Source organism: Crinia signifera, chromosome 8, assembly GCF_055691185.1.
Source record: "Crinia signifera chromosome 8, ASM5569118v1, whole genome shotgun sequence".
Lineage (NCBI taxonomy): Eukaryota > Metazoa > Chordata > Amphibia > Anura > Myobatrachidae > Crinia > Crinia signifera.
The window spans coordinates 45,092,899-45,117,239 of NC_139224.1; the positions used below are offsets into that span (position 1 = coordinate 45,092,899).

The 24,341-nt window shown below is 44.2% G+C and overlaps 2 protein-coding genes across 3 annotated transcripts in view; one reads left to right on the forward strand and one right to left on the reverse strand.

Moving 5' to 3' along the window:
• Positions 1-19,031, forward strand: part of KCTD6 (potassium channel tetramerization domain containing 6) — a 32,703-nt gene extending 13,672 nt beyond the window's left edge. Inside the window, exons 3-5 of one of the 2 annotated variants that reach the window (XM_083156269.1) lie at positions 1,361-1,512; positions 13,109-13,227; positions 14,472-19,031. In XM_083156269.1, the coding sequence (XP_083012395.1) occupies positions 13,132-13,227; positions 14,472-15,158 (783 nt within the window). In that variant the 5' untranslated portion in view covers positions 1,361-1,512; positions 13,109-13,131 and the 3' untranslated portion in view covers positions 15,159-19,031. The remainder of the gene's footprint in view (positions 1-1,360; positions 1,513-13,108; positions 13,228-14,471) is intronic. The other variant, XM_083156268.1, reaches the window with a different exon arrangement.
• A 610-nt stretch (positions 19,032-19,641) lies between these two features.
• Positions 19,642-24,341, reverse strand: part of ACOX2 (acyl-CoA oxidase 2) — a 38,291-nt gene continuing 33,591 nt past the window's right edge. The window contains exons 12-14 of the mRNA XM_083156265.1: positions 23,234-23,451; positions 22,955-23,087; positions 19,642-20,058 (exon numbers count right to left, since the gene is read on the reverse strand). Of these exons, the coding sequence (XP_083012391.1) occupies positions 19,996-20,058; positions 22,955-23,087; positions 23,234-23,451 (414 nt within the window). The 3' untranslated portion in view covers positions 19,642-19,995. The remainder of the gene's footprint in view (positions 20,059-22,954; positions 23,088-23,233; positions 23,452-24,341) is intronic.

The following is a 24,341-nucleotide window of genomic DNA, read 5'->3' on the forward strand; positions in this document are numbered from 1 at the left end:
CGTATGTAGCTGTCGATCCTGCTGACACATTCTTGCAGATAAAAATCCACAAGCTGTGCCAACGGTTGTAACACCGAGTCACGTGCCGAAATTATCGGCCTGCCCGGTGGTTCAATACAAGATTTATGGACCTTGGGCAGTGTATATAGAATTGGACAGACTGGGTGCTCTACAGATAAAAAACCTGCCAGCACTTAATCTATCCATCCACTGCCCAAGGCCATAGCAATCAAACTGTCAACCTCTTTTTTTACTCTCATCATTGGGTTGTAGGACAGCCTTTCATACGTGACACTGTCACTTAACTGCCTCCTGATTTCTCGATCATAGTTGGCCAAATCCTGAAGGACCACAGCCCCTCCTTTATCGGCCTTCCTTATATATATGTCCAATAAGAGGATGGCACTCAGAATAATAAACCAACAGGAGTCAGATGATAGTCAACGTTTCAGGGATCTTGTCCCTTTTATCATGTCTTGATAAAAGGGACAAGATCCATGACTCCTGTTGGTTTATTATACTGAGTGCCATCCTCTTATTGGACGTATATTACTTATTTTGGAAAGGCACCAGGACAGTTGTTGCATAGCGGGGAGTGCCGGTTGTTTGGGGGATATATATATATATATATATATATATATATATATATATATATATATATATATATATATATATATATATATATATATATAGCAAAGGCATCTTCTGCCCTAACCAGTAGGTGGCAGTGGTGTTCTCATTATTTCTTAGTTCACTTATGACACTGTCAGTCGCAAAACTTTGACCAGGTATTTTAAAACGTTTCAAAAAACATGTCTGCCAGCTAACACCCCTTTCACACCGCATGTCTTTAAAACGGTATTTCAATGCAATTTTTGTTCCTTCACAACACTGTTTTTTTTTTCATACACTGTTTTCTATGGGTTAAAACGGGTTGTTTTAACTCATAGAAAACAGTGGATGAAAAAAACGTGTCTAAAATGGGTAGGACCCTGCTTTATTACCATTTAGAAATACCAGTTCAATAGAACCGGTAAATTCACTCTGCACCTTTCAGACTGCACAAATTACCGTTTTAAAACGGTAAAAAAAAGACGGCAAAATAACGGGTAAAAGGTGCGGTGTGAAAGGAGTATAATTCTCACCACATTAACTACCCAGGAGTATTAGTCTTTCTGCTGCAGTTTTACCATCTGTAGTGAGGTAAACCCGTCCCGACTTTTAGCCTACTGTCGTACTGTATATGGGAAATTTTTGGTGTCTTAAAATAATTCAACATAATGTCTTAGGACTTTATCTCTCTAGCAAGTGCTGACATTCTTTTTGTCTTGACAACATAGTCTGTGCCTTCACATTCTAGGAGGATACATTCTAGCTGACCCCTGCTCATACTTACTCCTTTCCCAGGTCTGGTGTGCCTTTGTGACAGAAGACCAGTCATCTTTAGAAATCACGCTTTCACTGTGCACCGCGAGCTAAGGATCCTGTGGGGAAGATATCAGCTGCTTCCAGGTTTGTTCCATAATTCACACTTCATGGCCATAAGAAGGACACCATTACTATCAGTGGAGACTTCAACCTGGGGCTGGGTATCCAGTTGATAGGCCGTCAGTATGTTAACTCCAATTGGTCTATGCCAGGGGTCCTCAAACTATTTTGCTCTGGGACCCCATCAGACATTAAAAATAATTACGGGACCCCAGAAAGTTACTGCAGGAGGTCATCGCATCACATGTGTAGTCCGCAGACAACACATACACGGCAGCATTGCGGAGGCACAGAATGATGGGAGGAGTCTGACATAACAGACAATACAACAGAGTTTCCAGACTCCTTGAATCACTGTCTGAGATTAGAAAAGTCATCAGCCTGATGGTCAGCAACATGGAGTCGTGACCCCATGCTGAGAAGTTCGGGACCCACTTTGGGGTCAGGACCCACAGTTTGAGAACCACTGGTCTATGCAAATGGTCAACAGGATGAAAAGGTCAACCGCTTCAAAAAGTTATCATTTACTATCCCAGTGGGCTACGGGTGGGACAGGAACCTTGCACGAAGTGTGGCAAGCAGTGAGCACGCGAGGGGACACGTTGTAAAAATACAAAAATCATGATAAAAACTATCCGATTAATACGGTGGTGAAAAAAACAACTGTTAAGTAGTTTGTATCCATGTTAATGTATAAATAGCACATTATTTGTATATTATCCACATAAAAAATGTCCCTATGCTGCCAGAAAAGCACCGGAGTAGGGATTTTAACCCAGTACTATAGTGGATTCGGTCATTTCTACAAGCATTAGGTTGACCAATATAGGACGACACGTAATAGGTTGACACGGTCATTAGGCCGACATTGAAAAGGTAAACATGAATAAGGTCGACTTGCGTTTTTCATGGTTATTCATACTTTACTATCCAAGTGGGCATATAGTGAGAATATAATAGTGCCCGAGGCATTGTGAGCGAAGCGGTACACTTATATGGTCGACATGGAATAAGTCTGCATGTTTTTCAAATTTATGCTGTCTATGTCCACCTTATGCTTGTGTCAACCTATTTCATGTGTCAACCTAGTGACCGTCGACCCAATGACCCATACCTGTGTCCATACCTATAGTCCTCTTCTGGATGGCGAAAGTCTTAGTTTTGTGGCAAACAGGAGTTGTGGCCAGTGCATGCACTGCCTGGCTCTGGAGATGTAGTCATGCTAGGAAGGCAGGGCTCCTATCCAGAGTTGTAGCCTGGATGTCCTAAGCCCAGATGGGGATTGTATTGTGAAATGTAGCTGTCAGTAGCCTCCTGCTGATATTCTGGTTCAGTCCTGGGCTTTAGGGTCTCACCAGCTGAGCTTCTGTCGGGGGAGACTGTAGCTTCCTGGTCTAGTGCTGCACATGTGGTGGGTGGGCAGTCTCTTCCAACAAGTTTTGTTCAGCCAATCAGGCACAACCTTCCTCACTGATTGGCTGAACAAAAGAAGTTGGAATAGACTGACCAAGAGCAGTACAGAGCCTGGTAGTTACAGTCCCATATTTCTGCTGTTCCTCTTGAACCATTCCTGATTGTGTAATTCATCTAAATAGTAATGTATTCCGGACACACTTATTCTAGTTCTTTGTTTCCCTGTGTAGTGCCTACACCACACACCTTGTTTCCTTTAATACTTACCTCTCCGCCTTGGTGTGGCGTCAATTTTTTTTTTTCCATGCGATATGTACAGTATAAAAATCACTAGGAAAATGGCTGACTCGTCATTTTCCTGGAGACCTACATAACGTGGGCAATGCCAGAATCAACTCTGTGTTCTGTCAGCATAGAGTGGAGGGACCTGGGAGGATAATGTACTCCGACCCCTTCCTACAGTGAATGCATGTAGGATCAAGAAACGTTTACATTTCTACTGTACTGATGACATTGTACAATTCAGGATGGAATTAGAATGGGTAAAGGCACATTCCAACGCAGAATATTTTCATTTACGTCTTTATTTAGATTCCATAAGAGACATTTTCATCAGTTCACAATCCCCCCCCCTACACATATATATACATATATGGAAAAGGGGGGGTACGAAAGCCTGCACTCAAAGTGTGCAATATGGGAACAGTCAGTTGAAGAAGGAAAAATATATAATGGTGCGGAAAGAAATTAATGTCACAATATGTGGGTTCAAGTGAAATTCACGTTTATGACGTGGTGTACTTTAGCAATGGTCACAATAGCAAGTCTCAGCGGATATATTTGCTAACACATTATAAAATAAACGATAATTCATGCATTGAGGCAATATAGAAAAAAAGAGAATGAAAAAAGGTACAAACACACAAAACATTGTTATCTGTAATGATCTCACTACATATATATGAGTCATTGAGCATGACTCAGAGGTGCATGTGTAGCTGTGATTTCACTTCCAGTATGCAAATGGCTCAGCGGCCATCCTGTGCACAGAGATGCCTACTGTCCGCAGAATTAGACTGAGTGGCTCTCCTAAGACACCGGTTGTTTGCAGCATATGACTAGGACATTTCCATTTGTCTATTTTTCTAGCCACCCTCCATTACCTCCCCAAAACACTGACCACTCGTCACTTACTTTGCAAAAAAATCCTCTGTCAACTTCTGGTTCCGGCAACATGTGTCACCGCATCATCCTAGCACCACTGCAGCCCCTGGCATCTCCTGACAAAGCCTGACTGCCCAGGGCCCAATACAAGGCTCCCAGCAGCAACTGCAGGCAAATGGTGCTGACATTCCAGCCTTCCACACCTCCCATCGCTGAAGCCCTTTCAACCATCGGTACTTGTTTCCTAGCATGGCCACCACGATTTCTATCGTGGTGGTCGTGTCGGAAAAAATCGCGTCGGTCGCGTCGGGTGCATACCAAAATGCACACGACGCGATGTACCCGATTTCTCCATAGGCTTCAATGTTAAAATAATTTAACATTGAAGCCTATGAAGAAATCGGGTCCATCGCGTCTCCATAGGCTTCAATGTTAAATTATTTTAACATTGAAACTGAGTACATTTAACATAGAAAAAAAAGGTAAATGGCCCAATATGGGCCATTTCTCATTGGCTATGGCCCCGGCATGTGTGTAAAAAATAATGGCCCCCCATTGTGGCCGCCACCCCCACGATTGACGCGAACCCGAAGCGTAGCAAGCCCGCGAGGGGCGGCGGTGCGCGTCCTCCGACCTTTTCATTCCCCTACTATCCACGTCGGCGTGGAGTTGAGAATATATAGTGTGGCGAGCGTAGCGAGGCGAGCGCAGCGAGCCCCGCGGATACCTGAGAAGCCCGCGATGGACGCCCCTCGTGGGCTTGACAGGTATCCGCGTCCCCTCGCGGGGCTCGCTGCGCTCGCCACGCTTCCGGCTCGGTGGCTCGCTACGCTCGCCACACTATATATTCTCAACTCCACGCCAACGTGGATAGTAGGGGAATGAAAAGGTCGGAGGACGCGCACCGCCGCCCCTCGCGGGCTCGCCACGCTTCGGGTTCGCGTCAATCGTGGGGGTGGCGGTCACAATGGGGGGCTATTATTTTTTACACACATATGACGGGGCCATACCCAATGAGAAATGGCCCATATTGGGCCATTTCCCATTTTTACCTATGTTAAATGCACTCATTTTCAATGTTAAAATATTTTAACATTGAAGCCTATGGACAAATCGGGTCCATCGCATAGGCTTCAATGTTAAAATATTTTAACATTGAAGCCTATGGGGACATCGCGGGCATCGTGTGCCTTAAAGTTAAGGCACACAATGCCCGCGATTGTGGCCGTGCTAAGAAACAAGTACCCAACCATCTTTTCAAGTGCCAGCACCTGTCCTCTTATTTCCACAAGTCCTACTTACCTTTGCTTCAGCCGTACCTCCTGACTTCTTTGCTCCTTGGTTTTTGTTCTGTAAGTGCTGCCTTGAACTTTGGGCTCCCGGATCCCTGCTGATGGATTTGGGCAGCAGTGGTGTAGCTGGTATGCTGTGGGCAATCGGAACGTGCAGCATACAGTGTCTTGGAGCCCATAGCTAGCAGCAAGCCATTTTCAGCACCCCAAGCAGCACAGCATTCAGTGCTCAGCATAACTACAACTCTAGCCAAAGCCCCAGCACAACAACAGATTTAAGCTGAAGCTACAACTTTATTCAGTTACAGCTGTTATGATATTTACAACAGCTTCACAGTCTCAGAGCTTTATTTGAAAAGAGTAGGGGAAGGGGGGAGATGGAAATAAAAGGAGGAGAGAAGGAAGAGGAAAAGAAGGAAGGAGATGAGAGAGGAAAATGTTACCCATTTTTATTTATTTTTCAAGTTTCTGCACCATGAATGGAGAAATTCCTTACTCCCGCCATGCCGGGTAGAACCAGGAAAAGAGCAGACAAGGGGGAGAAGGCCGTAGCTATTATGGCTGCTGTGGTGGATTCTCCAGGGGTTAGAGCTGCATCTACCTCTCCTGTGCAGTCAGATAGTGCTGAACGATCTTCGCAGGAATTGCCCTCAACTCCCCTCACTTATGGAGATCTAGTGAAGGCAATTCAAGACACAATGCGTCCCTTCTTTCTGGAGCAAAAAAAAAAATACTTACAGAGGCTATGCCAGAATTTAAATCACCGATTACACAGCTCTCTACCAGGATGGATACGACTGATGCTCAACTGGGTGAGTGCTTTCATGATTTAAGCTGGGTACACACTTCCTCAGTGGGCATTCGTTCTGACTTGCTACGAATGTCTATCAGCAGGGATTGCCTGTAACACTGTATATACTGGCATGATGTTAATAAAGGAGGGAAAGATCATGTCTCTAGCACATCAAAATTAGCATCTGTTTCCACTGACCACAGGAACATGCAACACTTGTACACACTGAACTATGAAGGCAGTTTGATGTTACGAAACAGCATATTATGCCCACATCGCTCCAATGCGTTACCAACTTTACATATAGCGAAGCAACAGTCTGCCTCCATGATTCAAACACAGAACCAGGTTACCCGCAATTTACGGATAGTGGCTCTCCCTCACTGTATAGGTTTCAGGGCGTGTTGCTATATACATATTTGACTGATACTTTGCCAGCTTTATTAGAGGTTTCTGATGAGCTTATATGGATATTGAAATATATTATCCGAAATAATTCACCTACCAGGCCCATAAGTAGTGATTTTCCCATAAAGGCTCATACACACTGGGTGATTTTGAGCTGAAAGCCGCCCAATGTGAGGGGCGTGGCCTGACTGAGCTAGCGGGTGCACGCGGGGAAGCTGAGCTCCGTACAAATCCTGTACTTCTATCCTGCCTGAGGAGTTTCTGGCTTCCCTGCCCTGCTTGCCTCGATCTCTGGAGACCTCCCGATCCCGATGGACCGCTGAATGCCCACCTGACCGCCATAACTTGGACGAGCAGAGACCCCTGGCCTGCTATCCCTGCTGCGGACGAGGCTAGGCGCCATCTTGGATTTGCTATTTGGCGTCCTGTGTTTCTCTCTGCTTAATCTCCGCGTTATTTCTGGGTGCTGCAGCGGGCTGGTTACGGGCGCTGGCTGCTCCCTGTTACAGTGAGCGGTGAGAGCGGGAAGTGTTCCCGTTAAGGGCGCGCTGCCGCGGTCCGCGCAGGGTGTGTCTGTGCCGTCCTGCCCGCTTGCTCCCTGGACTGTGGCCACCTGCACACATCCTCCTAGACCTGACGCCTCGGACCTCCAACAAATCCTCTAATTTTGGGATACAACTTACCTACGGTGGGAATTAATATTGGACAGCGCCCTCACATTGCCGGTTAGTACCTCTGACGAAACAACAGGTTGCAAGGACCCGACATATTTGCTCTGGCTGTTTTACCCTTGGTTATCATCTCATCTGGGCTTCCATTGATCCACTCCAACTGTGGTGAGCTCTTTGGTGAGACTGAACTTTCTAGAAATTATCCCAATCCTGGCGGAGTGCTAGCCTCCACCAATTTTATTATGTTCAGTGCTGCTACATATAACTCAGTGCATACTACATACGTCACCATGGAATCTCCTTTCCAGCATATATTGGACGCAATATCTGACTCCTCTGCCAGACTCTTGTCCCTGTTGGATGGGGTGCTGGGAGGTACCCCAACTTCTTTGATTACTCCTGAGCATAATAGTACAATGGTTCTTGATGACTCTCCTACGTCAGGCCCCTTGCTGGCCCTCTCCGAATATACTCCGGACTTAAGTGTGAGCATGTTTACCCCCGAGACCCTGTGTTCAACGGCGGTCACCTATCATGCCATCTCTACATCTACTTTTAGCAGCATTGGTTTTCATTGCTTACCAGTATTGTGGCTGCCAGACATGCTAAGATTCTGGTTGCTACATATTCCTATTTGCATTGTCACGTTCTTACACTCTGGTCATTCCCCTGACTTTAATATATTCGCTACACTTCTCCAAGGAACCGAGAAATGGCCTGATTTAAGATCTCCTGACATGATTTTCCTATAATTGGCTATGTTGTATATTTTACCTATATATAAGGGTCGTCCTTTATTGTTCTATTTGTAATATCCTGATTACTGGTTTGTGTGTGCTGCAGTGTTATACAGTATTTAGAGGAAAGATATGGTACGTCTCTACATTCTTTAAGGTCCTATACTAATAGCCCCCAGCACATCCTGTTTTGAATATCCTTCTTGAATATTGTATATGCTGGGAAGGGGGGTGGGGGGATTGTTACGATAGGTTAGTGGGTTTTAGGTAGTGGGGGGGGGGATGTTAGATTCAGGGCTCCAGGTATTCCCAGGTTGGGGGAGGGACATACAGGGTGGGGGGTTATTTGGGGGGTTGATTTGGGTCCTTTTGGGATTTTTCTTTGTTAGCATTAATATGGGTTGTTTCGGGTTTATATTTATTTTCTTTTAGACAGTGGTTTTTCCTATTCAGTCATTCTATCCTACAAGCTGGTAGTGTATTATACACCATATACAATATGTCTCTGCGATTGTGCCTCTCCATACTCAGCTGCTCCCGACAGCCCGGATGGCGCCTCCGGGTTTGTGTAGAACTATTTATATGTTGATATCTTGGAACGGTGATGGGTATATACATCCTGATACTATTATTTGTGAGTACACGTGACACATGTTAAGGTACTTATGTAACACACTAGAGATTATGTATCTCCACTATACAAATACTGCTGTACCAAGATGCCACTGTCTGTGATATTGTTTTGTTTTCTTGTTTTATTTTTTGCTTTTCTTGCAAAATCAATAAAAAATATTGCATTTAAAAAAAGAAAGCCGCCCAATGTGTACCATCAGATGAGCGGCTTTGTAGATGGCTTTGTATAGCGCTGCGCTATGCAAAGCCGCCCACCCCACTCCAACAGCGCCAGGCAGGGGGAAAGCGGCTCAGTGTGTATGCACTGAGTGGCTTTCCCCCCCAGCGATGACAGGAAGTATATTTTCTACATAAGCTTCAATTACCTTAGAACTTTATCAGAGTTCTGATTAGATTAATACTTGAAGTACTGTATCTTGAAGATAACAAATTGAGGGCCAGATGTACCTACATTATTGAGATTCTGAAACTTACTTGGTTGTCTTGTTTAGAGACATCTTTGCTATCTGTAATGTGTTAATATATGTTCCATTGACCCCACTGGCTCCTAGGTGCTCACCTTGAGGAAGTTAAATAATTACTTAATAAAAAGGTTTGCTTTGCAATTTTCACACCTATTTTGATAAAGTCCCTTGGCACTTAAATGGTTAATGATCTGCAAAAGGTTAGTCTTGTTAAACTCTTTAAAATAGCTTCTGCTTCGCTATTGGAGGTTTGGCTGGCCTCTTTTTCCATCTATCCTCCCTCTTCAAATTTTGAAATAACTGCATCAGAGCTTAGATTAGTTATGAGGATTCTAGTTTCTGGAGAACTGATACTACTTTAACTGCATTATTGTTTTCTTCTGTTCCTTTTTTTTTTTTACTAAATTTCATTTATTTGCGACCAGGTTATAGAAGTGTGTTTTGTAGATTTGTTCAATGAGTGTTGCAGTTTTTTACAACATTACAATTTTGTTTAATTGAACCCATGTCCCTGAATTTGGGTCTTTCTTTGGGAATTTGTGATATGTTATTCTGGAAGTCTATTGTCAGTGTGTTCTTTTTTGCAATTGGAGGATTGTTTTTCTTTTTCTCTTGTTTTGTTTTATATCTCTCTAAAACAAATGTTAAAATGTGTTGTTGTTGTTTTTTTTCTCTTTTATTTTTTTTGCATATGAATTATGTGGTCTAATTTTATGTCCTCTCTTATGCTAGCTACAATTTAAAGGCTGGAAGTGCAGATCTAATTTTGCATAAATCGTTGCACTATTCTGTCCACTCTAAAGTGACTGAACCATTGGAGTGTTTTGTAATAATTGATGTGACTCCAACATTATTGAGGATGCTGGTGTCAGAATCCAGACTATTAGGCCAAGGAAAGTTACCTATTAACAAAGGTCTCTCAGCATTGTATAGCCACATCAAGAGGCTCACAGGTGCATATCCGGCATATAAATCCTCTCCTTCTTCCCCACACCTTAAATCTGTATATCTTCAGTATAATGTTCAATCTTTAATCACTCAAATAACCAAAAGTACAATTCTAGGTACTGTTTTGGTGCGTAATGCTCCAGAGCCCGAGGTCCTAAGTAGTGAACATGATCATATTTTACGAGATAAGATTGAGGAACATCTGACTCTTGCCCTTAATTGACTCCTTTTGACTCGCTTCTTGCCCAGGTCATTCAGTTCAGCCATCATGTAGCTTTATTAGCAGAAAACAGCTGTAACACAAAAGTAGCTAATCTTTCAGCAAGATCCTTCCATCTAGACCAGCAGCTCCCAACCTTTTTTCTCTCCTGTAACCTTTGATTAGGTTTTTTTTATTTATCAGTACCCCTCCTCTCATTTTTTAAATATCCACAGTACTTACGACTGGAGTGTAAGTGAGTGGTGTGCGTGTCCTTATATTAAGGAGTAGCGGAGGAGTAGTGTGCGGTCAGGAATCGGGTCCCCCTGTGTTTGTCCGCTGGCTGTGTACTGCCTCTGGGGTTCCTGTTAACACAATTAAGTGATTAATGCCGCTGCTTCCTCCACTCCTGTCAGGACAGGCATATGAACGCTGATGTCTGAGAGCAGCATGGGTAGCTCCCAGTGGATTGCTGGTCGGGCAAAAGCACGAGGAGACGCTGATGACACTGCAGACTTAGGGGGGTATTCAATGTGCGGGTCATGGCAGTCGAGATTCCTCGACCGCCGTGACGCAGTCCCGTTCTCCGTTAGCTCGACCGAGAACATGCAGGAGGGATTCAATGTCCCGCCTGCCTGTGAGCGAGAAGGGGGCGTGGCCGGGAAGAGTTGAGCTGCAGCCGGCAGCTCGTCACTTCCCGGCTGTTCTCGGCAGAACGAGCCCGACAGCTTGTGACGTCGGGCTCATTCTACCGAGATACCCTCAATGCTGTCGGGGAAGACAGCATTGAATAGGGCCCGGCGGGCATCTCCCCGACGATTGAATACCCCCCTTAAACTGAAGTGACACAATGTGGTTCATCTTTACGGCAATGGGAGACTTCTCCTTCACCATTATTTTCAAGTATCCTCAAACAGTCTATAGAGTACCCCAGGTTGAGAACCACTGGTCTAGACTAGGTGGAGGAGAGATCGGGATTCAAGGAGTCACCCTATGAGATTTGTTCTGCTGTTTTGTCAATGGTCTCATTTACTCATGGATTCTGACTCCTATAGTCATGATCCTGGAAGATAGAATCCCGACAGCAGGAATCCAGACAGTCACAATGCCGACAGATCCAGATGGTGAGGGTGAGGGTTACTGTTAGGGTTATGAACTAGAGGGAGGTTAGAATTAGGCTGCAGGAGGATACAGCTAGGGTAAGGCTGCCAAAGGCCTGGGTTAGGGTAAGAATACTCAATGGGATCCGTTGGGATTCCGACTGCCGGCGTTTTGTATCCAACCCATTCTATGTTTACTGCAACATTATATACTATGAGTGCACTTATTAGTTATCACATACCTCCCAACTGTCCCGCTTATCGCGGGAATGTCCCGATATTTTGGGACATTCCCGCGTCCCACGGTGGGGGGCAGTTGAGAATCCCCCAACCCCCCACCCCCCTGTCGTCGTCGTCGTCCGTGAATACACTGAATAGACGTGCGCATGCGCACAGTGTCTATTCTTGCAGGCAGAGGGGCTAGCGTGGCCTCGGGCAGCGCCGTGAGTATAGACCATGCCCCCTTTTCATTAGGCCACGCCCCAAAAAATTTGGCACACGCCTTCGCCGCACACCTTGTCCCTACCCACTGTCTACAAATTTTGGGAGGTATGGTTATCATGTGATAAAAGGAATGTAACAAATCACTGCTTATTGAATTTTGCAACTAATCTTCTTGCCACAGTCTGCAGTATCCAAGCATCATACATCAGGTGATTGTTTTGTCACATGTGCCCATGTTACTTGGGTAATGCTACAATAGTGTAGCTGCATATTTGGGGAAAAACAGTCATTTATGTACTAACTTCATACTTTGAGATATTACAGTCACAACTGACTGTGTATCCATACATTGGGTGTCTCCACAGTTAGCTATCATACTGGGCCATTCCGGACCTACCTACTGACACAATACCCGTGTACTATCGAATATATTATCTGTTTACTTCAAAAAGTGCACAAATAAAATATTTATTTTATTGTTAACCTATTTTTTCCTGTCGATGTTCTTCGTTTAAACTTTTAATAAAAGTAAACAAAGGTTGTCGGCAAGAAAAGTAGAAGGCCACAAGTTACTCAGTAGGGAGTCAGACCACCATGCGGAACCAGAACAATGCTTCACTCTGGGAAACAAACTCCTAAAGCTTTAGATGGGCACCCTATGCCCTCTGAGAGCATCTCCCTTTCACTACATGAGTCACAAATGTGCATTATAGCAGGTGTGTTTCCACGGCACCCTGCTCTGCCATCTCTGATTGGTTTTGATTAAATTGTCCGTGCACAAGATAGGTTGACATTTACACTCCGTCCACCTGCATTTCCTCCTCGTCTCATACTTCATAATAATGTATGGATTTTATGATCCCGGAGTACGGGCTTTTGCCTCTGTTATTCCTTGTTGATGTTGCTGGTGATTGACTATTCCCTCTAAGATCCCAGCATTGACTCCATTGCTTATTAGACATTATTGAATGGTGTCCGTCTTTTTTTTTTTTTTTTTTAAGGCACTCTGCTCTCTCACCCCTTTAAGTTGCTGAGATGCCATCTTACAGCCATAGACAATTGTGATCATACTGTTATTTCAGTTACTTATGGACCACACCTGTGTGGAGGTTATTGCTGTAAATATCCTAGGGGTCCCTCATTTGCAGAGTTTTTCCATCTCCTAGTCCACTACCTGTATGTGTAAGGTGAAGTGCTTTGGCGCGGGGTTGTACAAAGAGCAGAATATAGTAAGTTAAGAAATGATATATAAGTTCTCAGTTCTGTCTGTTACAAGGACTGTCATACTGCAGAAGCTATTCTTGTGTTGTGTTGTGGGAACCCACTGACCATGCTTTGTAATGTTCTCTTACAGAAGCTGGAGTAAGTGGTCAGTGTATGCATTCCTCCGTGTACAAACGTCGGGTTCACTCCAAGCATCAGCCCAAGCATCAGCCATTTGATCAAATGGATAATGGAGACTGGGGATACATGGTATGTGGAGTATTTCATTCTTTTCAGATTTTAAAACTTAAAGAAAATGCTAATTTCCTAACTGATGAGCCAATTTAAATATACATTGTATACAGATACATCTGATTGGAGAATATACTTGTATATTATTTCGAAAATCGAAAAGGAGCACTCTCTATAGTGCATAAATCAGTTTAAAAAAGATTTTATTCAGACACTTAAAAAAGGCATGGGCTTAAAAATCCACGTACCACAATGAGCGGTATTAGTTAAGACTGGTATCATAACATGATAATAAAGTGCACAGCACAATATGGATATACCAAAAGCTTGCTCTGCCATTTTCCATCCACTTGCTTCAGCAAGTGTGCAAGGATTATGCCCATTACACATTGTCACACACCGTAATGCCCATTACATATTATACCACACACCATAATGCCCATTACACATTATGCCACAGTTGGAGGGTTAATGGTGGTGGGCAGGTCCCTGGCAGTCAGCAGGATAATGGTGGAGCCACCTGCCAAACGACATGCTGAAGTTTGAGCTGCTTCTGGTTTGAGTTGTGTTATGCTCTCCTTTGAGTTTTGTTACATTTAAACTAATCCTGATATGTCCCACAGGCGGCTGATTGGATGTAAGGGGGACTCTCGCTAAAGACAGGTTTAGTTTGATGTGCCATCTTTTTGCAGTACCCTCTGCACACCTAGGGCCTCATTCTGGTTCACTTGCGAAAGCAAATTCTCTCTAATGGATAAAACCATGTGCACTATGGGGAGGAATCAGATGTATAGAGAAAATACCCTGTTCCCCATGCATCACTCACGGACTGATGACAATCGCTCTAAAATCAAACACTCGGAAAGCTCCCTCCAGAGATCCTGCGTTTTACCTGACACCATTGTTGCCGATGTCCCCCGGATGGACTGAGAGACAGATTTGACCGTAATATTAAAAAAATCCTGTTATCTTATCATACAGATTTTCATTAAAAAGTGTGACCTGTTGTTTTATTTTATTGCCATTTCTTAACTTTTTCTTAAACTGCTTTCAAAATTCCTAGGTATTTATTTACTAAGTATTGGATCTAAAACCTATCGATCGTGTTTATGCTCAAAATTCAATTTTGGGGTATAAATAGGATAAGAAACACCTGGTTTTAGAACCTGATGCTTAGTAAATAAACCCCTGGTGTTTTTACGTACATTAATGTTGAAATATTTTCAAATCTTCTCTAATGAAACTTTCTTGCCCTTTTATAGACGTCTGATCCGGTCACACTAAATGTTGGGGGTCATGTTTACACAACTTCGCTCTCCACATTGACTCGTTATCCAGACTCCATGTTGGGTGCCATGTTTAGGGGTGATTTCCCCACCGCCAGAGACTCCCAGGGCAATTACTTCATTGACCGAGATGGTTCCCTATTCCGGTACATCTTAAACTTTCTACGAACATCAGAACTAACGGTGCCTGTAGATTTCAAGGAGTTTGAACTGCTTAGGAAAGAGGCCGATTTCTATCAGATTGAACCTTTAATACAATGTCTGAATGACCCCAAACCCTTGTATCCTACAGACACCTTCGAAGAAGTCGTGGAACTATCTAGTACAAGGAAATTATCCAAATATTCCAACCCAGTTGCTGTAATTATAACCCAGCTCACCATCACAACCAAGGTGCATGCATTATTAGAAGGAATCGCCAACCATTTCACCAAGTGGAATAAGCACATGATGGACACCAGAGATTGCCAAGTTTCCTTCACTTTTGGACCCTGTGATTACCACCAGGAAATCTCTCTGAGAGTCCACCTCATGGAATACATCACAAAGCAAGGCTTCACAATCCGGAATACTCGAGTCCACCACATGAGCGAGAGAGCCAATGAGAACACGGTGGAACATAACTGGACTTTTTGCCGATTGGCAAGAAAGACTGATGACTGACCAAGGGTGTCCCAACTGCCTCTGGTACAAGAGCCAATCAAAATCTTTCTAATGATATGACATACTGCTGCACATCCTTATTTATTAACAGCCACAAAGACTGGATAGTCCTGCTACTATGACTGTTACGTTGTTCTGCTATCCAGCATGCATGAACCCTCACATGAACGTATGGTGTCCGGTGACATTTCCCATGCTTTATTGTGAGCTTCCAAACCCTTAAGGCACACATCACTGTCCTCAGTATTGGAATGTAGGCAGTCACGTATATGAGGTTTATGTGTAATGCAGGCAAACATTATTACTAGGACATCACCAATGAACAGAAGATGAGCTTCAGTTCTGAGTACCGATCAATGATACTGGTTATCCGCTACCGACCATGGTAACTTGTAATGTAGTTTTAACTATACAAAAGTAGCGATCAAACCTTGGCTTAGGGCAGCCTGGCAAAGAGCCTAGATCTTTGTTTATTATGATATATGTTAGGCTGGGTGCTGAGTACAAATGCGTGTTACCTATTCTATGTATAACAAATGGCAGTAAATTGTCTATGGCTACTTATGTATATGCTGTCCCCACATCAAGTAATGTCAAGGGATATATGACCAAACTTATTGACATGTCAGAAAATAGATTGCAGCGAATCAGATAATGGTGGGGAAATTATACATCAGGACGGCTGAAGACCTCTAAATGCCTGTCTGCACCACACAGCGGAACGATCTGTCCGCTTCAGACAACCATGAGCTGGTAACTGATCCTGTTGTTTGGACAGTGTAGGACAAGTCTGGCAGCTGAAAGTGACTGTCAAGGTGTGTACACGCGCTTCGATTTTGACAGGTTTCCGATTTAGATTTCGCTTCTAGATAGTTTTCTCTATATCGAAATAGACTGTGCAGGCAAGAATGTATCAAATTTGATCCAGTAGATCGAATGTGTACACTGTGCCTTCAATGCACATTAAAATCGATATTGATTGCAAAAGTGCAGCTCGAATGGAAAGCAAAGGCCAAATCAAAAGTGGGTGGAATTGGGGAAATCGAAAGTAAATGAATGCGTGTGTACACACCTTCCGATTGGTTGCATGTTTCGTAAATAATCTCATCACAATATTACAAGCGTATTCAGAGGTTCTAAAAACTGTTAAACAGACATTTGTATAATAAAAGTCAGCTTTTCTTGCTAATGTTTTGAAGATTTAAGTACCGTTTCCTGCAGTCATCCTACTATTCCTATCATTTCCCTTTGCTTGCAATAGCTTATGTTCTAATGCCCATTTTGTTTACACCCTCTTTACAGTATATCAGCTTCACTAGGAATGTCCACATTTTAGGAGTACAGTAGAACCAGACCTCATTTTTACAAACATGTTTACTTTTGCTATGGTATTTAAAGTGACATTTTATATGGCCAGTAAATGCTCCATTGTCCTTTTTAATAAAAAATAGATTCAGACATTTTGAAGCACGTTTATAAAAATTTGTGCAAAAGATGTGCTTTAGCTTATGGCAACCATATATCTGTTGCTATGGGTAATAGCTATTTAAAAAAAAATCTCAGGTTTCCGGGATCAAGCTGGAGTGTTCTTCAGAAGAGCTGGAGTAGAGTGATGTAACTGCTCTTAGTCACTGATTGGCGGTGAGTATGCTGCACATTGATGATGTCACCGCTACCAGCCTATCGATGACAGAGAGTAACTGCATCATGTAACTCCACCTGTCATATGGGTGGCTGGGTCTGCCTGAGAAGACAGATAATGTGACCGGTATTATACCACTACTCTGCCCCAATCCACAGTCTGTTTTCAATACTGTAAATTGTCCAAAGTAAGTGATAATAATGCTGGGCATTTTAGGGACTCAAAAATGTCCACGATCCTGGGATTGGTTGCCCTAGTTCTAGCATCTTATAACCAAAATACTTGTAACTAAATGCCCCCTTAGTCTGTGTGCTGCCTTTGCTGTAAATACCTAATGATGCATGGACATGATGAGGTCAACAGAGATAATTTATAGTGTTCATTCTAGCCCCTTGTATAATCCTTGTAGTTTGTCCTTCCTGTCTGGGGTGTCGCGCACTGCTGTCGTACTTATAGCAAAGTCAGTGCGGAGATACAGATCAGATTGTGGTAGGAACACCCCAGCAGAGAATGACACCCCAGGCAGGACTAACGGTGGAGCTTCAAGGCTTTTACAGGGTGCTACAATGAACACTATTTCAGATTGTCCCCAAAACTTTGAAGATGCCACAAACAAATGTAAAGGACATCAATGGGATCGTTCTCAGGGCTTCACATATAAATACTGGAGGTGCACACAGTCATTCACACAAAAAACGTATCTACTGTATATATATATAATTGTCTGTCCATCCCAATAAGCAATAACATTAAAACCTCCTGCACAATGTAAGTCTCCCTCGCGTGGCCCAACTCAGCTCTGACACATCAAGGCATGGATCCCACAAGACCTCCAGAAGGTGGCCTGCGGTTTCTGGAACCAAGGTGTGAGCAGTAAATCCTTCTAAAGTGCCCCCATACATTAAGCAGAGATATCTCATGCAGCCTCGCATGGGATAACTCAGCAACTGGCGCTGGGGTATACATGCAATACATTGTATGCGGTCATTTTTGTAGTGACAATCTGCAGATCCGATCCAATGCGCACAGGACCGTGCATGGGAATTGTACGTAAATAACATACAATTTGACACACTTCACACAAATTATCAGCCCAAAGCATCGAAATTGTGTAGAACAGGGCCAAATTGTACTAGTGTATGGCCACCTTAAGTCCGGTAAGTTGGAAGGTAAGACCTCCATGGCTCGGACTTGGATTGATTAAGATCTAGGGAATTTGGAGGCCAAGTCAACACATTAAACTCTTTGTGATGTTCCTCAAACCATCCCTGAACAATTTTTGTAGTGGAGTACATTAAAATGCTGAAGGAGGCCACTGCCATTAGGGAATACTGGTGCATTTGTCACCAATATTTTTTGTTTGGTGGTACACGTCAAAGTGACATCTACATGAATGTCAGAATCCACAGTTTCCCATCAGAGCATCTCACTGCGTTCACCAGCTTGACTTCTTCCCATAGTACAGTGGTTCCCAACCCTGATCCTCAAGTACCCCCAACAGTACACGTTTTCCAGATCACCCAGCAGGTGCACAGATTATTCAGGCACATTTTAAAAGATCCACAGGTGGAGCTAATTATTTCACTTGTGATTCTGTGTAGAGACCTGGAAAACGTGCACTGCTGGGGGTACTTGAGGACCAGGGTTGGGAACCACTGCCATTGTATATCTTGGTGTTATCCCTCCCCATGGTAAACTATGTACACACACCTGCCCATCCACATTATGTAAAGGAAGGCCTGATTCTTTAGACCAAACCACCCATCGTAGGAGCTTTCAGTAGTGGACAGGGGTCAGTATGGTCACTCTGACCGGTCTGCGATTACACGGGCACATACACAGCGAGTTGCAATCTACTGTGTATGTTCAGACCCCTTTCCATAGCCATCATTTACTTTTTTGCTCTTTGTTGGATAGGACCAGAAAGGTTAACTATCGTTCCTATGTGCCCATGACCATGTCACTGGTTAACCGGTTGTGCTTCCTTGGTAGGAACTAACCACTGTATACTGGAGGGGGGAAAAGCTTCTATTGAGCTATGTACATGTTCGATTACTGTATCTATGCATACACATTGTGACCACGCCATACTTTGTTTTGTTTTTTGTATAACTAAAATTTAAATATAAAAATACTGGATATATTATTTGTAGAGTCCGATTTTAATTATTAATAATGTACTGCCTGCTTAAAATATTCTAATAAACTGGACATGACTATTTAGGTTGGAAGTTTTGCCATCTGTTTATTAGAGGCTTTTTCAGTAATCAGTAATGCTGATTTTGAAGACTATAGGCTGACATTCATTTACCTGGGATCACTAATCGCTTGTAAGTGTGACTGTCTCTAGTTATGTACTATCTGAGGAGCTGCTTCCGGTGACTCTGGTGGTCATGTGACTGTCCCTGCTGGGTCAGACCTCCGATGCTGCAATAGCTGCAATAGCCCTATCCATAACTCTTAGGGGGTATTCAATCACCCACAACCATCTCCCAGCTGCGGGGCCCTATTAAATGCGGTCTTCCCCGACAGCAGTGAACAGGAGTTCTCGACAGAACGAGCCCGACATCACAAGCAGTCGGGCTCTTTCTGCCGAGAACGGCCGGGAAGTGACGAGCTTGCGGCTGCAGCTCGACCACGCCCCCTTCTGTTCCCCCTGCAGGCGAGACATTGAATCCCGTCTGCTTGTTCTCGGTCGAGCAGACCGAGAACGGGACAGTGTCACGGCTGTCGGGCCAGCTTGACAGCCGTGGCCATGATTGAATAACCCCCCTTATTCTCCTCCTAGTGTCGTTTTGTTTTCAGAATTCATTATAAAAGACACAATAACAAATTGCAGAATAAACAGTGCATTAAACTTTATTGTTTTAAATATTTAGCTTTGTAGCTTAATCAAAATTGGTCATTAGATGCACAACCTCTTAGTGTCCCAATTCTCATAGGACAGTCTCCATTTTCTCTTGGACAAAGTGTCATGGTCATTGAGCAAATATTTACTTACTACTGGTGGCACTATATGTTAGATTAAAAAATATAGATATGTAGGATATCTCTTTATTTCTACAATCCTGAGAGAACTGTTATTACATGAGGATTATATAGTATACAAAGACCTGAGTTAGATTTCAGAGTTTTGACTCCAGAATAGGGGACTGCATTAGCTTCAGATATCCGGTTCTTCCATGTGATCTTTCTTTATAATTTTGATTGGTTGCTTTGCAAATATGGCTTCAGGTACAGCTCAAACACAGGGCTCACCTAGGAGACAAATAAAGTAAGTATCTCATACAGTCATTTTTATGGTTTAATGAGGCAACAAATTTAAAATGGACCAAGAAAGCATAAGAAGCAATTGTATGGGCTGAACTTACAGAAAAAAGGGTCATCACCGAGGAATTACCTTTTTCCTAATAAAGTCTTACCATGACATCACACATGTGGTGATTTCTGGGACCTTGGACCTAGAGGACTATCAGAGGGGATGCAGTTGTTCACTATACCGATATTGGCATCCTGACTGCCATCTAAACACTGGCTCTGGATCTTTGGAAAGATCAGGATGCTGACGCCGGAATACCAACAGCCGCATCCCAATCTGTAAGAAACCTGGGCTAACTAGTGTCTGGCTGGGGAAGGTGGGGTTAGGTTTAGGCACTAGTGGGGGGGCTTAGGGTTAGGATGTGGAGGTGGGGGGTTAGGGGTAGGCACTTACAAGAGGAGAGCAGTTTTAGGGTTGGGGGGGCAGGAGGAGGGTAAGTATACTTACCTGACCCCTGTCAGGATTCTCTCCTTCATTAAGTCATCTGTATGTGTCCCTATCAGAAGATCCTATGAGGTGATAAGTGCATCAATGCTAGGACCTAGACCAGTGATAGCTAACCTTTTCAGCTTGGTGTGTCGAAAATCGTAAAAAAAGTGTAGCCTTCCTCGAGTCGCATGTCACTTCAAGAAATATCAATAATTTGATGATATTTGCAGCCACTATACATATGTCACACACCGTGATGCCCATTATACATATGCCACACACCGTGATGCCCATTATAAATCTGAAAGTCAATGTGAAAGAGCAAGATATAATTTAAGAAGTCTGCACTAATACAGTGTCTGCCAATAGAAGCACTGGTGTGGTGTTTGGAACCTGCAGAGTTTTCAACAGAGCCCATGTGTGGGAAAGGGGTCTCACCTTTCAAAATGGACGCCGGAGCCCAGTCCTCTCCCAAAGCTCCTCTGTCGATCAGGTGCCAGGACTCAGCGGCAGGAGGCGGGTCTGTAGTCCCTGACTACAGCAGCGGGGGTGGACTATAGAGAGCGGGAGCTAACTCTGCTCCCTCCAGAGGACAGGCAACGCCCCCCCTCTGTCCCTTTTCAGTTTGTGACACATCATGCATGCTGGCTTAGCCGCTTCACTTGCGCACTTCCGGGTTTTCCTCTCTGCACACCGGTTGGTCAGACACGTGTCACTCAAAGTGCCTTGGCGTGTCACAGGTTAGCCATCACGGATCTAGAGACAGCGAGGACAACGCAACTTTTCATCCCCATGCCGAGGCAAGCTTGCCTTTGGTCTTCACATTGGATCTGCTGCTTGATCTCCCAGAGCCAGACTAAGTACAATTATGGCAAGAGCACTTTGGTTTAGCCATAACCCAGGGATTAGTGTACGCCATGAGAGAGGAAGTGTGGGATCGCCCACTGCACTGTTCTCATACAATAGTTTCAATACCCCGATAAGAGATTTCACAAACTTGATGAAAATTGAATTGTCACAATAATAAGACATTCTACTTAATTACTGCCAGACATTACCCATATAGAACCTACTAATTATACCCCTTTTAGACATACTACCCGGGATTTTGGCCAGGTTTACCCGGAATTTTCAACCCAGGTCACTCCCAGGATTTTAGTAACAGACCCCCTTTCACACTACACCTCAAATCCGGGAAATACCCGGGTATACCCCTTTCACACATAAGCCAGGCTTTTCAAGCATTTCAGCGTTTCATCATTAAAATGGGACACGCCCCGGCAGCAAAAAAAAGCAACATCACATGTTTAAAACTGAAAAACCCGGGTAAACCCATTCAGACATAAGCCGGGTATTATACCCGGGAGTTAAATACCGGTAAAAACCCCCGGTAAAAACCCTGGTCAATTGCAGGTGCTCAGTATCCGGGAGTGAAATCCCGGGTATACCCTTTCAGACATACACTAGTCCCGGGTTTGGGCGCGTTCATGTGAAAAAACCCGGGATTTTTGCGTATGTCTGAAAGGGGTATTAGTAACCGTTTGTGGAGTTCCTTGGACTTTCGACTTTCAACACTGATATTTCAATGACACTGGTCTGATTGTCTCCATAATCAATGATTTTATACCAGTGTTCATACGAACCCAAATATCATTTTGTATTTCTGTCAATTTAGTTTATCATCTATTCATTACTTGTGATAATGGCACAGATTACAGACACATGAGATTGTGTCCACAGGTTATATCGCTGATATGTCACAGCTGAGTCCTCGCTAGCCATCCCGCCTGTATTTAATCTAATACCTCCGACAACTTGGCTCGGTCGGGGTAACATCTGTCACAGGCTGCTCTCTACTGTACACTGTATAAGTGCTTATCCCCAGCTGTGCAGCACAGGCAGGTAGGTAGGTGGGTGTGTGTGTGTGGGGGTGGGGGGGTGTAACTTGAATTTCCATGTACATTTGTAATTCTACGCTCACACGGGATGTTGTCAGAATGTCAACATTTTCGAAAGGATGAAAATACAGAAAATGGGGTCAGGGTAATGGATATATATATATATATATATATATTTGTCATTATGGCTGGAGACATTTATTATGCTGACATACTGTACTAAACATGTCGAAATGTATTTATGGTGTCAACATCCTAAAATCCTGAATGTCGACATGTCACATCACAACCGCTCAGACACATAGGCAATAGATTTAGAGAGGTTACAGGTGACACCCCATTCCTGATCCTCGCTCCTTCCATATCTAGGTAGCCTAGCTTAATGAGAATTTACCTGTTCGCTAGGCAGGGAATACATGCTGCCTAACATGCAGGACTGAATCAGGCCCTTAATGCAACACCCCATGGCCTCGATCACTGCCATGTTAGTAGCACACCTGAGCCTCACCTTCTTGTTCTCTGGATTCTTCTGAGCCCACTCAAGCAGATTATGATACACATTCCCGTCGTAGCTCCCAAGTGCCGACAATAACTCCTCATCTGTGTAATCAAAGGCATCCACTAGCAGCACCGCATCTTTCCTGCAGAGGAGTAAAAGGTTAGTGTTGGTCCGGAGCACAACCCGAATCACTCCGATTCCTCATCCTAATATAATGAAGCTAATGATTCTCCTTCTTCTGCTTTATGTGACAATCAGCAGAAACCTACAAGCAGGGCGGTTACTCACCGGATCTCGGCTAAGAGGCCCAAGTAGGCCGTATTGACCATGTCTAGCTGTTTCCCTGACAAGTGACCATGCTGCAGGAAATCACCGGCACTTGTAACTATCCCATGCAATGCGTACAGGTCACACAGCCGCTTCAGAACTGTCTTAATTTCAGGCTGGTTTGAAAGTGAATTGAGTGTAGAGATGAAAACCTTCACCGTCAAGTAGTGTATGTGAGCCTAGGCAGGAATAACACAGATCAGAGCTGATGGTTGTCAAATGTTTATGTTTCATTTTATGCCTTTCAAAAATGTATTTGTATCATTGGTACTTGTTTCCTAGCACGGTGCCACCGATTTTGATTGTAAGCATCGAGTCGGAAAAATCGCGCCGATCGCATCGCATGCCAACCAAATCGCATGCGATGCGATCGATGCAATCGACCCGACTTTTACATTGGAATCAATGTATAATGGTCCCTGAGACCAGATTTTGCATTGATTTTAATGTCAAATGCCCCAAAACACCCCATTTTAATAGAAAACCCTCCTGATGTTTCAAATGCCCCCCATTGTTAACGCCACCCCGGTATTGATGCCAACCCGAAGCGTGGCGAGCGCAGCGAGCCCCCGAGGGGCGGCGGTACGCGCCCTCCGACCTTTTCATACCCCTACTATCCACGTCGGTGTGGAGTTGAGAATAAAAAGTGTGGCGAGCGCAGCGAGCCCGCGAGGGGCGGCGGTACGCGTCCTCCGACCGTTTCATACCCCTACTATCCACGTGTGGCGAGCGCAGCGAGCCACCGAGCCCGAAGCGTGGCGAGCCTCGCGAGAGGACGCGGATACCTTCACAGGTATCCGCGTCCCCTCGCGGGCTTCACAGGTATCCGCGTCCCCTCGCGGGCTTCACAGGTATCCGCGTCCCCTCGCGGGGCTCGCCACACTTCGGGCTCGGTGGCTCGCTGCGTTTGCCACACTTTCTATTCTCAACTCCAAGCCAACGTGGATAGTAGGGGTATGAAAAGGTCGGAGGATGCGTACCTCCGCCCCTCGCGGGCTCGCTGCTCTCGCCATGCTTTGGGTTGCCGTCAATACCAGGGTGGCGTTAAAATGGGGGGAGAGGCATTAAC